At 38.7% G+C, this 15,250-nt stretch overlaps 1 protein-coding gene across 1 annotated transcript in view; it reads right to left on the minus strand.

Annotated features, from left to right (window-relative positions):
• Positions 1-214: 214 nt before the first annotated feature.
• The window catches only part of DDX1 (DEAD-box helicase 1), a 28,294-nt gene continuing 13,258 nt past the window's right edge, over positions 215-15,250 (minus strand). Inside the window, exons 10-26 of the mRNA XM_063442145.1 lie at positions 15,156-15,228; positions 14,991-15,067; positions 14,457-14,571; positions 12,336-12,474; positions 12,190-12,250; positions 11,076-11,174; positions 10,691-10,780; positions 10,355-10,543; positions 7,149-7,200; positions 6,859-7,005; positions 6,542-6,633; positions 6,001-6,073; positions 4,335-4,407; positions 4,201-4,243; positions 3,554-3,649; positions 1,420-1,540; positions 215-715 (exon numbers count right to left, since the gene is read on the minus strand). Of these exons, the coding sequence (XP_063298215.1) occupies positions 585-715; positions 1,420-1,540; positions 3,554-3,649; positions 4,201-4,243; positions 4,335-4,407; positions 6,001-6,073; positions 6,542-6,633; positions 6,859-7,005; positions 7,149-7,200; positions 10,355-10,543; positions 10,691-10,780; positions 11,076-11,174; positions 12,190-12,250; positions 12,336-12,474; positions 14,457-14,571; positions 14,991-15,067; positions 15,156-15,228 (1,671 nt within the window). The 3' untranslated portion in view covers positions 215-584. The remainder of the gene's footprint in view (positions 716-1,419; positions 1,541-3,553; positions 3,650-4,200; positions 4,244-4,334; positions 4,408-6,000; positions 6,074-6,541; positions 6,634-6,858; positions 7,006-7,148; positions 7,201-10,354; positions 10,544-10,690; positions 10,781-11,075; positions 11,175-12,189; positions 12,251-12,335; positions 12,475-14,456; positions 14,572-14,990; positions 15,068-15,155; positions 15,229-15,250) is intronic.

Genomic DNA, 15,250 nt, shown 5'->3' on the forward strand with positions numbered 1-15,250 from the left:
CACCTTCAAGGAGTGTGTGTAAAATATTTATTATTTTTTAGAGGTCCTTTTTTCTATGTCCTTTGACTAAGTGTATTAAAATAAAGGTTGCATTGTGTGTGAATATTTTCTGTGTTTTTTTTTACAACTTTATAAGGAAATACACTAGTTCAAAAGCACACAAAACTTTACTGAAAACAAAGATCATTCAAAATAATTAAATCAATAAAATGATACTTTTGCTCCATTCATTTATTGTTGTATTCATATAATGCAGAAATCAAACAGGAGAAAAAGAAAGTATACCTTGTTGGTTTATAACTATGTATTTACTACATTTAGCAGTTTAAATAATAAACAAACACATGAATTGATGGGCACACTTCTAAAGTACCTATTTGTGAAATTATTTTTCTACAACGTGGATGTCAGACTTTGATCATCCTACTGCAGGCAGAGGATTCTAGGAAACGTTCTCCTCTGTCTGGACAAGGAACGGTTAGATGTTCTTGATCTATGGCCTGGGTTTCAGTTGGTACTTTGGTATCTTCTTTCAGAGATTAGGGCTTGATTTCTGAGCGGTTCTCTAGCAGTTCACATTAGCTTTAGAAGGTTCTGAACAGCTGGTTAGGTAAATACCCTAAATGCAGAAACGATGTCTGAGCCTCTTTTTCCAAAGAGGCCAACTCCTGTACAGTAGGTGCCAAAATATCCACATGACCTTTATAGAGTCCACCTGCAAAAATAGAGAAAACAAACAAACAGAAAGTCAGATTTACCAACTTTTTATATATTATGTAGTAGGGTTGCAACTGATAAAAAATAAATGAAAACAAGTAAAATACGTAGATGGCAAATCATATCTATCATTTAGAGATTTTAAATATAAGCAGATTACTATCTAAAAAAAATAAATTCCCATTCTCATTTACCAGCCCATTTTCTATAACTATAGCGAGGACAAAGGATCTTGGAAAATTAGCTGTAGGTAGGGATTCAAGACCCACACCCTTGCTCTCTGGCTACTCATTGATAGAATCTTTAAATACGCAGAGTTACTGTGTTGGAATTTCACTGAAATAGGGACTACATTGTTTCAGTATTTGTCCACTGCCTGATGCTTCTTGACACTGGATGGAACTAATCTTCCACATGTGAGAGAACAGCAGTTACATAGACTCCTAGAAGCGGAAGGCACCAGGAGCAGGAGCGAACCAGCCAGAATATGATGGCTGTGCCCGCGAGGACAGGTTCAGGTAAGTAAAACTCACTTTCGCCTGCCCCCCCACAGCCACCGGCACTCCAGCACCTCTTTGTAAATTATGCAAAGTATCCAGACAGTGATAGTGCCGCTTTAATAAATAGCTACAAGCTCTTTCTACAGAAAGATACAGTAAAGTAGACAAATAACATTAGAATTAGGTCTTTATTCACTCTTACCCCCTGTAGCCCTTCGCTTTCCATACACAACCTTTCCATCAAATTCATCCACAGGAACTTTGAGATCAGGTTCCACTTGGGATATGGTGCAAGTCAGGTGCTCCTCTATTTCAGACAGCAGCTATAAAAAAAATGAAACAAAAAGGAGAATTCCCGATGAAGGTAGCAGATACTAGTGTATGAAGCCCAAGATGGATAGATATACCCTTTTTTAAGTGGATGTGTCTACCCAACTAAGTAAATTGTATAGCCTATGGCAAGCACAGTTTAACTTCATATTATACTATGCCACAATGTAACTGCATTGTATTCTAAGAGTGAGATAGACACCTCTCACTCAGTTTGCATAGCTCTGTACCTTATTTATTGATTTATAATAATAGCACAAAGGTTTAACGGATTACTGTAGCCAAAAAATAACTATACAAAATGGAATCATTGTCCTTAGTTTTGAAACATACTGTGAAAAACCTCTAGATCAACTAAATCATGTATTTTGAAAATGTTGTGAAAAACTGCTTCAAACCTGTCTCAGACCCATAATTCGCTCCCATCTTGCGGCACAACATTGTAACCCAGTCCGCCCACCTTTCAAGACCATGCCCCTAGTTAATGGGCTCCACCTGCCAGTCTCTGCTTCTCTGCCTGCTCCACCTCCAGCTAGAACTCTCCTATTTTGCTTTTTATAAGGTTTTCCCATTGTATGTAAGTGGCTGAGAGGGTAAGGCTGGGGAAGAGTAGTTACCATGTTTTGAAACTGGAGGCCAGCAGAGTTTCAATGTTATGGAACCAGAGTTAGTATTTTGAGGAGGTGAATGGAGACAGAATAAGATGCTGTGGAGGCAGAGCTACAATGATAGCCGAGACCAGAAGGAATAGATCTTGTGAGTCACAGCAAGTTTCCCTCACCCTGTCCTGCTGCAGAAATAATACAGGGCAATGTGGAATGATGCCACTGACCTGTGCACGAGGTACAGGAAGGCAGACAGTCCAATCACATGATGGTCAATAAGAAGTGGAATCTGACCAGAGGAGTAGCAAGATGGTAACTAATTATTGGTTTTAGATTGGTTTGGAGCAGTTTTATTACATGTACCTGGTTTAACGTTATCACAGTCTGAATGAATAATTATATATTTTATCTGTGTATTTGCTGGCATATTTGTTAACATGATGTGCAGATGACATGTTAATGTCCACCAAGTGCTACGATAAAGGAGGCTATTTAATACACTAGAAGCAAACAATAATAAAATACTACATCACAAATATTTAGTTTAAATGATTAAGTTAAACTAAATATTTAGAAAAAAAAAACCTTTATAAAATCAGCACTTTCAAAAAGAAATAAAACAGAAGTTGTGTAACTGTGGCAAACTGCACTTTTGGTTTTAACAGTTGTTAAGCTACAGCATCACTTGATGCTCAGTTAGCCACAAAGACACATTCATTTTCTTTCAGAGTGATTGCTGCACATCAGGAGAAAGCAGCTCTACTGCAACTGGAGAGCTATCCATCCCAGACTTTCACACAATGATATTATAGATGAACTGTCATTGCCAGAAGAGATGTGCCAACTTATCATTCCTTCACCACAGTACACGCCATTTCAGCATTTACTGTCCTGTTGTGAATAATGCATTGGAAGTCATTTAAAAAAAAAAAACACACCAAAAAAAAAACAACTTTGCACTTCAAAGTTGCAGCATCTCCAGCATCTCATGACCTTTCAGTGCGCTGAGGCACCTAAAAGAGAAATTCTGTGTGCATGTGTGCTCAGAATGTTCTCCAGCAGTGCAGTATGTACAACATTCAAGCAAGAGTTAACTAAAGCATGTAGCTTTGTCCAGCCCTGGCTTGCAGAGTATGCAAGTAAAAAAAAAAAAAACAAGATTTTTTTTTTTTTTTAAGTTGCACAACCGATACCTAACTTTTAGATAGCTATTGGGTTCAACTAAAAAAAAAACAGTAAAGTGACAGTTCCTATTTAAATCATTAAATGTTCAGCCGTACATATCACACTGTACATTTAGCAAAGCTAAAAGCAACAGTATACAGAACTCTCTGTTCTAGTGAGTGTATGTGCTAAAAAGCTACAAACATCAAAATATAGCACTCATATGGAGAACATTACCTGCATCTCATTGTACCATATAGTACAACCTCCGTCTTCTTTCAGCCTTGTGTTGTAACAGCCTTTCCCCCGGCTGCTGCACACATGATACCAAACCTCAAGAAAAAAAAAAAAAATAATGTTGACAATTAGACAATCCTAAATTAATTTATTAAACATAAGAAACACTACCTGGGTCATTCAGTACAAGTATTGGCCATGAATGCATTTGCAATAGAGAAAAAACTCTTACTCCTTCCTCTGATACCAAGTGAGGCAGAAAACAGATTTGGTAATGATCCAATACTGCAGATTGCCATAAATGTATTCTATTCATTGGATCGTACAAAACAAATCAAGAAGTATATTAAATTGCATAGCCAGACGGATTCCAGGAATTTGTTTTCTTGAAAAAAATTATAAAAATAAATAACTTTTGAAAGAACTGCACCCACAGACACCTTGTACTGTAACTACTACAATGAGCTGCAGTTTGTGGTGCTTAGAGTATTCTTTTAATACAATGAAAATTAAAAATAATTAAATGTGTAGTGACATAAATGACATATCTTAGAATGTACTGAAAGCCAGGCACCTTCAGTGTCAATTTCTTGATTATTACTTAAATTAACACAAAGTTGATTTTAAATAAAATATGTGTTTATTACCTTCTCTTTCTCGGCTGCCACCAGTGAAACAGCCAGACCCATTCTAGAGAGTGAAAAAAAAGAGTTACTTAAAAGAACTTGAGGTTTGAGGATAAAACTATTTAATTAGGAACATTATATTATTTGGGATATACCTTTCAGCTCTCCCTACTCTGCCAATGCGATGGACGTAGTTCTGTTTTTCGTCTGGGAGTGTAACGTTGATAACTGCAAAAATGCAAAAAGTGAAAGTAGTTTAGAAACACACAGGTAAATTAAAAGATCAATTAACAACAATGTTAATTGTGGCCAATAACTTTGTAACCTGTGGTATTCAGCTTAGAAAACTAGCAACACCTGTGATCCATTTTATCCCCAATTATCAATATTAAACTGACTGAAAGATAATAGAATCCCCTAACTCTTGCACTTAGTTTCACATAATACTTTACAAAAATAAAATGGTAGAGTGGTGCCCCTGTCAGAGTCTGAAATGCAACATATGTACCCATCCATATGCCTTTAGGCACCCTGTGCAAAAAAAATCTTCACAGCGCCCCCTCCCCTTCGTCATCCATGTATGATGTAATATTAGTGTTGTCTGTGTATGTGATAGATGTGATGACTGTGTGTGATATGTATGCTATGTGTGATATTTATAATGGGTGTATTAACAGTGTGTGATATGTATGCTATGTGTTGGCTGTGTGTGATATTTATAATGGGTATATTAACAGTGTGTGATATGGTGTATTGGTTGTATGTGATATTTGTGCTGGGTTTATTGGCTGTGTGTGATGGTTATGTAATTCAGATAAAAAACATGCATTTAGGCCTGTGTGTGAATGCAGATGTATATTTTTGCAGAGTTATGAGCACACATTCCCACAGTCAGATTCACACAGTTATACATATACACTGTCAAATCCACCACATGCATATAGTCGCAGGCAGACAGTCACACAGGATCAGGCAGAAACACACAGGTACAGGCAGTAACACACATACACAGGTACAGGCAGTAACACACATACACAGGTACAGGCAGTAACACACATACACAGGTACAGGCAGTAACACACATACACAGTTACAGGTAGATAAACACACACACACAATGACAGGCAGACAGCCACACACACAGCCACACATACAGTCTTACACACACACACACACACAGGGAGAAAGCCACACACATGCACGCAGGCGGCCATCCACACACAGGCAGGCGGCCATCCACACAAAGGCAGGCAGACAGTCACACACACAGGCAGACAGTCACACACACAGGCAGACAGTCACACACACAGGCAGACAGTCACACACACACGCAGACAATCACACATAGTTACCTGTTCATTGTGGAGGCAGACAGGCAGTGCAGCTACTGGAGACTGTTTGTTGGGGGAAGCAGGGACTCCTTCCTGCTTTCCCTGCAGCAGTTATCCGGCACTTTTAGCTCCGCCCCGCCACACAGAAGCTTCGCCCCGCCGCACAGGAAGCTCCGCCTCCGCCGCAAATGTATTATTTTTTTAATCCCGGTCGGCCATGTGTGAGCTGTGCAGCTGCACGGCGTCTCCTGCTCCATGGCGCCCTGTGCGGCCGCACAGCTCGCACACCCCTAAGGCCGGCCCTGTATGTACCACAAGTAGAGCGTAGATCTCTAATCATTAAATGGTAGAGGTCATAACTCCATATTTGGGTTTGTTTACTCAGTCTTTTGTGCAATGTCTTTCCATCTAAATTATTTAGAAATTTTGTACGATTTGCCTGAACATATGTAATACAAAAATAAAAATAAGAAGCAATAGAAGAGCTTACCATAGGGGACTCCACGGATATCAATACCCCTGGCAGCCACATCTGTGCAGATCAGGAATCGAACTTCAGCTTTCTATGCACCAGCAGGAAGAAACACAAGCAAAACAGTAAAGAATTTATAAGGTTATCACGAAAACTTTCACCTCACTGATTTTCTGAACAAAAGATAAATGTATCAACCAGTATGTACCCAGGGAATCCCCAAGGGCTAAACACAAATTGTAACTTCACATTTTAATAGAACAACTACACTATGTGCAATGGCCACTTGCTACCACATTTTACTTTCGATGTTTACATTTACAAACTTATTTCAATTCCCCAAGATGAAACGTTTCATTCATGACTGGCATTTAATTCTTCTTAAAGATCTGAAAGGTCAGAAATTTAAGAAATACTCAGTTCTAGACCAAATGGAAGCCACGCTCAACAACAGGTGGCTGTTATAATTATATACAAACTGCGAAGCAATAATGTGCAGAGGTTTATGGGATATGGTCAGCATATATTCACGTTCGTGGCTCCTTGGCCTGACGTTTACCTTAAATCGTTCCAGGTTTGTCTTTCTTTCCTGAGGTTTTCTGTCACTGTGGAGGCACACGCATGAAAACTGATGTCCCTTCCTATCAGGACCTAATAATAGAGAAAGACCTTATTAAATCTGTTGGGGACCACAAGACAAATCACTTGCAGGCAAGCACACACAGTAATGCCATCACAGTTAACCTTCTTGGTTTCTGAACTACATTTCCCATGATGCACAGCCTACAACCAGGCTGGCTAAGCATTATAAGAAACATTTTTTAATGACATCTGTTTCTGATGCAATTCTGAACAAGATGTGCCATCAATCCATACCTCCTCCCTGCTGTATGAAGTACTGCTCCATGTTATCACAGTCCAGCTTGGTGCGGCAGAATATGATGGCCTGGTCCATTTTATGCTCCTTGATCGCACGGATAGTATATTCGCCTTTTAGCACTTTTATTGCTTCAGACCACATTTCTGAAATGAAAAGGTTTGATTTTGTTTTTGCAATGAAAAAAACGCAAAAAGATTTTAAATTAAAATCATTGCAGTGAGGATTTCTGAAGCCTGTTGGATCCATAGACTTTTTCTATAAATATAAAAACAAACATTAGAATTACCTGCAGAATTTGCTCCAGGTCTAGTGTTGTCTTTATCATGAACGCCGTCAGTCTAATAGAGACAGAAAAAAGAAAAATAAAAGAAAAATAGAAAAACAATATTACATGTCCATGCATAACGTATACATAGTTTGGCAAATGCAGTCTACAAAACCAGAATTTTTTTGTAAACATGTATATTTTAAAATACAGAGAATGAAGGAAGAAGAGGAAAACTAAATAAATAAAAAGGAAACTGGTTCAGTGCAAGAAATAAAACATCCCTGCTGTTGCAAAAACCTAATGATATAGTTGTTATGAGACTGATGTATAAGTGAAGGACCCTCAAAGTAAAAGGCAGAAATCAATATTTCCCACATGCTGCACCCGTGTTCTACTGGTAGTCAGCTGGGACTTGTTGATGGTAGTTGGGAAAGATCCAGAAACTTTGGAACAAGTTAAACTGCATTTATGTACACTGTAACACAGGAAGTGAATACTAGGAACTAAAAGACTGTGAGAGCCAAAACAGAGTGTTAGTAAGAGCAATGTGCTAGCTCTCAATGTTCTTTTATATGCCATTTATTAAAGGGACACTATAGTCACCCAGACCACTTCAGCTCAATGAAGTGATATGGGTGCCAGGTCCCTCAGGTTTTAACCCTTCAGATGCAAACATAGCTGTTTCAAAGAAACTGCTATGTTTACATTTGGGGTTAAGCCAGCCTCTTATGGCTCTCTTCCGGACAGCCACTAGAGGCACATCTGCCACTAGAGGTCAGCAGTGTCGAGGGAGCCCGGCGCTGGATTAAGGTAAGTACCTGAAGGGGTTTTAACCCCTTCAGCGCCACGGGAGGGGGACCCTGACGGTGGGGGCACTATAGTGTCAGGAAAACCGATTTGTTTTCCTGACACTATAGTGATCCTTTAAGCTGGCATCAGTACACATGCACTTTGGGTCAAAGGAGAGGAACGTCAATATAAGAGGGGAAAAGGACTCTGATGCCTTCGACCAACAAAAGCAGGTCAAACAAGTGGAGCCAAGGCAAATCAAAATAACGGACTGGGACCTTAAAGCGGCACTGTCATGCCGAACTTACTTTTCTTTAATCGATTCCTCTTCTCTCCCCCTCTCAGGATCTGTTCTTCATTTCTTCCTGTCTGCTCTAGTTTTCTTTTAAACATAAGACAAAGTAGGGACTATTTGTCTTATGGAGGTTTCCTACGCCTGACCATCTTTGACCAGCGGAGGAGAAAGTGTGCTTTATTTCCGGTGGTCAGAGAAGTTTTCCCACAATTTTAAGCTTTTCCTCAGTGTTCCTGCAATGCTTCCTGTCAGTATTTCCGAACGCCCTGTCATTTAGACAGAACACCGACAAAACTGCCGAATTCTAACAGAATGAGAACAGTTTCTTAATTTGTGTTAAGACGCAATTCGGGACTTTGTTCGTATCGGAATTTCATCTAATGAATGAAACTCCGATCCTGAAGGAGAGACCTATTGCTCAGGGGTGGGGAGGATAATAGGTCCCCCCCCTATTGTTATTTAGGGACCCCACCCGTCGTTTAGGGGTGGGGGCCACTAGGTTTTTTTAACAGTGAGCAGCCATAGGCTGCTCACTGTTTAGTAGACATGCCCCTACTCGCGGTATAGCGAGTAGGGGCATTTCGGGATATTTTAATCTCCCTTATGCTATTATAGGGGTCATATTGACCCCCATAGAGTGAGGGAGGACATGGGGGGGCTTAGGAAGTAGCGGGGAGCACGGGTAGCTCCCTCCTTGTAATAAACTGAACAAACAGAAGAACACAGATATTCAGTGTTTGTTTGTTCGTCTGAAATTTCTAGTCATTCGTCTTTCTGACGAATGAATGAACAGATGAAATTCCTGTTCGCATGCCCAAGTGTTTAACTGGGCATGTACAGGAATCTGACAGCGCTATCTAGTGTGGGCAGATGACGTGTCCAGAATATAGGTCGGGGCAGAAAATAAAGATTTAAAAAATTGGTAAGATGGGGGGGCTAAGGGGGCATTTGGGGGTGACTAGGGGGTCAGTTAGATGTAGTGGAGTCAGGAGAGGGGTTAAAGAAAAATGGGATTCGGCCATGACAGTGCCACTTTAAACTGCTTTGTTGCTGTTAAAGAGGTAAGTCTGATTGGCAAACTGACAGTAGCAGGCAATCAGAGGGATTTAATCCCTTATTGTTTGAAGCAAGACATGAAAATGTCAGTGGTTATCATAAAAAAATATACAACATTCTTTTACGGTAGAGAAAGCCATACTTCACTACAGGTACTCTTTCTACTGCAAAGAATTATGCGCCCGTGCTCCTACAGCAACAGAGATCTCAAAGCAGAAGAGGAAAATAAAAAGGACAAGGAAATAATATACAACTGGTGTCAATTGATATCATGCTGCCTGGCCAAGAAAGCCTGGAGGATTTGTGTGTGCCACTAGATAATCTGGCAGTCATTTAAAGAAAATCAGATTAAACATAAACCTTGCTTGAAAAACTGTAGGAACAAGTCTTATCTTCTTTAATCTGACAATCTTTACAAATCCTAAAAAGCGTGGTTTCAGACAATCTTGCACAGCTCGGTCTTAAAGAATGTTATGTAAAGGCCAAAAAAATCACCAGTCATGAGAACTAAAGATAACTAAGCAGACACAGGGAAAGGTAAAAGAATAGAAGAACACAATTTCTAGTATAGAATATTATTTAGCAAGAAAATTTGGGGGTTTTCAGGTAACCCACATCCTAAAATGTTAAATTACGGCTAAATTGTGAGAAAATACGATTTTAATTTGTGAAAATGTAGTCAGTCATTGTCACCAGAATACATACATGGACTGTGCCAAGTTTATATCTATTACTTCAACAAAAATAGGGGTAAAAACTTTAGAATTGCTTAATTTTTTTTACCATTTTCAGGTTTATTTAATAAATTATAAAAGCTCAAGAATTAAGAAGATAATTTCAGATTTTAGACAAAAACAGCTGGGTTTGGAAATTCACTTTACAATTTTTGTTTAGTGATTAACCCTACTTTCGAGGGGCATTCACTATCCCATTAGTTCAGGTATCAACCGAAACCAAAGAGTAGATGTTATATTGTGCAACACGTTATGGCAATATTTAGATTAGCAGTGCTTTGGAAATGGAATATTGATAAACAGTATTTTCTATGTATACTTGAACGAAGTGATGATGAACATGCAATTACCCGGACATGGCTCTTGCCCAGTCGTTCCCAGAGTTTGTCTTTCTTTGGGTTGACAACGAGGACGACATGATGCACTGTTTCAGGGACAGAGTCCTCTCCTTTAAGATCCACCCAGGTAGGGAAATGCATGATTTTCTCGGACAGTTTCTTTACATCGAAGGAATGCAGTGTGGCTGAACATACAATCACCTGGTGTACAAAACAGATTCCAAGACGTAAAGTCATTCAATTAATACACAGCAGTATGTTTAATAAAAAAGGATTAGGTAAAGACAATGTCTACTAAACATTGATTGCAAATTCTAACCTGGGGATTGAGTACCTTGGAGCACTTACCTGCAGCCTCTTTCCATCTGATGTGATCTGAGGAATCTGCCCATGAATTCTGTTGATGAAATCTAAATAACCTTGAGAGAGAAGGCCGTCCTGCAATCAAAAAAGTACAAATGGGTATCACTAGCAGTAACAAAGTGAATCTGAATGATGATGCTTTAAAGGAATATCTCAAAGGGTCACAGAAAAGAATAGCTCTTGTTTTTTACGGTTTGATTTATCAAATGTTATGGCCATTTTCACTTTACTTTTGTAACGTTTATGTCACTTTCTACTTTTTCGGCATTACCTTTTGTACAGATCATTCCATTTATTGTTATTTTGAGAACAGTTTTCCTTAAGCCCATTAAACACTTTTTTTGTTGCTAAAGAAATCCTTTCAACTTACAGCTTCATCCAGCACCAGGAATCTAACTTGAGACAGAACAAGTTTTCCAGTTGAAACAAGGTCGTCTATTCTGCCGGGAGTCCCCACCACTATATCAACCTGCAAAATATAATGAATAACATTTTAAGGAAATTACAGAAACAAATACCACACTCTGGAATTGCTTCAAATGTAAAATAAATGAATACATACAGTTTCAGGGTTGGAAAATGAAACGGGAATTTTAAACGTTAGGTCAAATTAGCCTATAAACAACAGGCAGATCATGTAAAATGTACACACACACACACACACACACACACACACACACCATTATTTGTATAACGCACCAACAAATTAGGAAGACTAACAAATAAGTAGTTGCAACAAGACAAGTTGGACGTACAGGAACAGAAGGTGCCAAGGGCCCTGGTCAAACAAGCTTACATTCAACGGGAAGTGGGGTCAAATTTATTTCATGTATGAGAAAAGTAGGTTACTAGAAGAGTTTACAATGGAATTTTCTGGAAGGAAAATATGTTAACAGTTATTTAAAGAGAGTAGTGACTGTTGGATTTTGCCGTAAAGAATTCATTGGATACTTTGGCCAAGTATGTTTCGAAAGAATGATGTGTGGAATCCAGACTGAAGTGGGTCACACCGAGTTAGATTCAAAAAAATGAGTTTGTTTCAGGTAACTCTCAAGGACCTCGGGGGGCAAATGGTAATAGGTAAAGAGGAAATTTAGATTGAACTTCTTTAGGATCTGGGTTATGGTTGCATGCTTGAAGGGAGCTGGAAATATACCAAGCACCCATAAAAAAACAACTACAAAAAAACAGCATCATTTGCAAAGGGTCAGACCCTGACGGGCTTTGTTCTGCATGTTTTCTTTAAAAATATACAGCTGCTGATAGAGGTAAATGAAAGTCAAGCAAGTCCCATAATGCTTACAAACATATTTGAATTTGTTGGTGTGTGCCATATCATGCAAATGAGATTTATATAAAGGGAATGCTTTCTTGAATGTTACACTATGGTATGAATACTGCCAAACATCACCATTCAAGAGCAGGTATGTACAGATTAATAATATTAGTAGATGCCAAATTTTTCATTCTTCATGAAAACTTACACCACTCTCAAGAAGAGACAGTTGTTCCTTTGCTGCAACTCCACCAATAATCAAGAGTTCCCTGAAGACAAAAAACAAATTATTTACTATAATGCTATTCTAAGTATTTAACGTATTAAATAAACAAAACAAAAAAACAGTGTTACCTCAACTTGGGATTGTCCACATATTTCTTAAACTGTTTGACATTGTTCAGTGTTTGCTCTGCCAGTTCTCGTGATGGTTCAATAATAAGAGCCTTTGGTGCATTAGGCAAATTCTTTGCTTGGGACACCTGTGCACTTCCTAATGAAAGAGAAACATGTAGATGTGTTTACAGTGCTATAAAGGAGCAATAGCTAAATGTGGCATTGAAACTTTCATTAAACTCAATTAACCAAATTTTCCATAATAGTCCGCCAGATTCCTAGTTTTACAGGGCCACTATAAACGCCACAACCACTACAGTTTATTGCAGCATTATCCCCCCTGGTTTCCTGCAAACATTTTTTGAGTGGTTCGAAGAGGGGGTGGGGGAGGGGCGGGGGACGCAGAAATAAAAGCCTTCCATTAGCCTGTTCAACTTTGTAATGTTATGACAAGCCAAGAACAGGTTTAGTCAAATGCTCCAAACGGTTTCACAGTAACTGTAGACATTTCCTGTGAGTTGGCAATATAAGAATAGTGGGATGAGATATATGGCTAGACCTCCGAGGAAGTTAACATGACTAAAAAGTAGCTCAATTTGTCTATGTACATAGTGCTGCAGAAATAATCCTTGCACACATGAAGAGAGAAGGCATTGCTCCGGGAGTCCCTGTCATCTGATAGAATGCATCTTTTCGTACCAAGTCATGAGTATAAATGTAAAGTTTAGTGCTGCCCTCTAATGCGGAATGTCATTTTTACAAGAGAATTCAAAGCCCAGAAGGTTCAGACATACTGGGTTTGGGACACTTAACAATAAACAACATAAACACAAGAAATCAGACAATGCAAATGAAAACTACAGAGCACAACTCAAAAATGAAAATTATTTTTAAACAATAAAATAAAAACTTCACCTGCCAATGGGCAACCAACGGGTCGGAAACAAACAAAGGGCTAACATGACAAGATCCCCTCAGACTCACGGCTAGTAATAGTCCACGGAGGGGGTTTGTCTCAGCACAGGAATGCCAGTAACAAATGACGGAACAACCCCCCTACTCTGTTGGCCTACCTGGGATCGGTGTATGGATAGGCAGGGATGGCTCTGTAATGGCTTACTAGGATGTATTGCAAATTCTCACCTTGGTTTCACTTAATAGTAATATTAGACAGAGGGAGGAATGTGGCTGTCTGTCCCCAACCCTCCCAACCCCCACACCCAACACCAAAGCTCTGCCCTGATCGATTCCTGTGGTGGGCCGTGAGAGGATGAGATACCTCAAATCTGTAGCACCTTGGGGAATACAGAAAGGCCGTTTTCACTCCTGTACGAGGTACCATTTCTGGGCTTGTTTTTTTTTTTTGGTATGCCAGTATTTTTATCCGTACACACATAAGCTCGGGTTAACTCTGAATGTATATTTCAAAATGCTGCGCAAGTTACAGCTCTGATCCCCTGCCTGCTGGTTACATTAGGTAGTTGTACCTTGCTTAAATCAAGGAAAAAAGAGAAAGGGGGAAAGGGAAAAGGGAAAAGGAAAAGAAGAAAAAAAAGAGGAAAGGAAAGATCTTTATAAACATATATATTAACCAAGGACAAGTCTAATGCAATCAGAACTTGCATACCTGTTGACTCATAATGCAAATGTAGGTGTACTAACCTATGCAATGATCCTTTTTGTAACGATTAACGCGATGTCAAAAATACCAAACCGATAATCACAGAATGTCAAAAAAAAAAGTTAACCCATGAGTAACTAAGCATTTGAAACAGTGCAGATAGCTTGCAATATATGACTAAATATAGCACTATGATTTCAAGCAAAATTGTTGTAGACAGCATGTATAACCTGATTGTTACTGGTATTCTGTTATGCCTGTCTATGTTTACTCTTGAATTTCTTATAAAAAAAAAAAAAAAGTGCAATGTATCTGACACCAAAATGTCACCAATTGTCGACTACTACAACATTCTCTGTCAGTATTGAAACTTGTAATCATCTATGCACTTTCAAAAATAAAGAATAAAAAAAAAAAATCACTGGAACTTGTATTTTTACATTGTCATTAATGAAAATAACCCCCCCTACTTCTAGGCAGCTAAAATACTATATACACAAAATGAGAAAGGAACATACCAGAGTTTGGAGATTTCACCACATGACCATCAGCAGCTTTGCAAAGAGCAACAAAGCCATCTTTCGGTGGGAATTTAAAGTCCTCGTCCCCGAAGTTGAATTTAAGTTCAGCATTCTGAAAGAGAACAATTATGAAATAGCTCATAGGTACCTGGCTTAATAGACAAACCACCAACGTTAACCAGTTACCAGAAATAGCTGCGCAGCCTAACGCCACCTCACTGTCTCTTACATATAATGTAAACTAAAATCAAAACAAAAAAGAGCAAAACACCTGATTGTAAAATTACAGGGTTATTTACTAAAGAATTTAGGGAGTAACAGTTCCAAGACTATTTCTAATAGCAATGCCAGCCAATTAAAAACAAAACAAATAGAACAAATGTGTGAAATTAGCATAGAACAGATATTCTAAAGTAGAATTGGGAACATCACATTTGTTTCGTAAAGCATGTAAAATAACATGAACAACAAATACAGTGTAGTATAAAGTTCAAACACTATATATAAATAAAGAGATGGAACAAAGTGTACCTTTAACACGCAGGATGCAAAAAAAGCCTGATTCTTTAGATGTGAAGGAATTTCAAATGCAAGACCAAGGTCCTTACCTAAACAAGATGCACAGATCGTTTATTAAAGAAAAGCAAGCAAACACCCTAAAGCTTTACTACAGTTACAGAGGATTCCAGAGCTTACCATTTTTTGAAAACTTTACTTGGTTATTGTCCAGATCCAAGAAGCAGCCAATAGTGTCATGCATTGTAAACTCCTGAAATAGAAGAGAAACAAGA

Source organism: Pelobates fuscus, chromosome 2 (assembly GCF_036172605.1).
Source record: "Pelobates fuscus isolate aPelFus1 chromosome 2, aPelFus1.pri, whole genome shotgun sequence".
Lineage (NCBI taxonomy): Eukaryota > Metazoa > Chordata > Amphibia > Anura > Pelobatidae > Pelobates > Pelobates fuscus.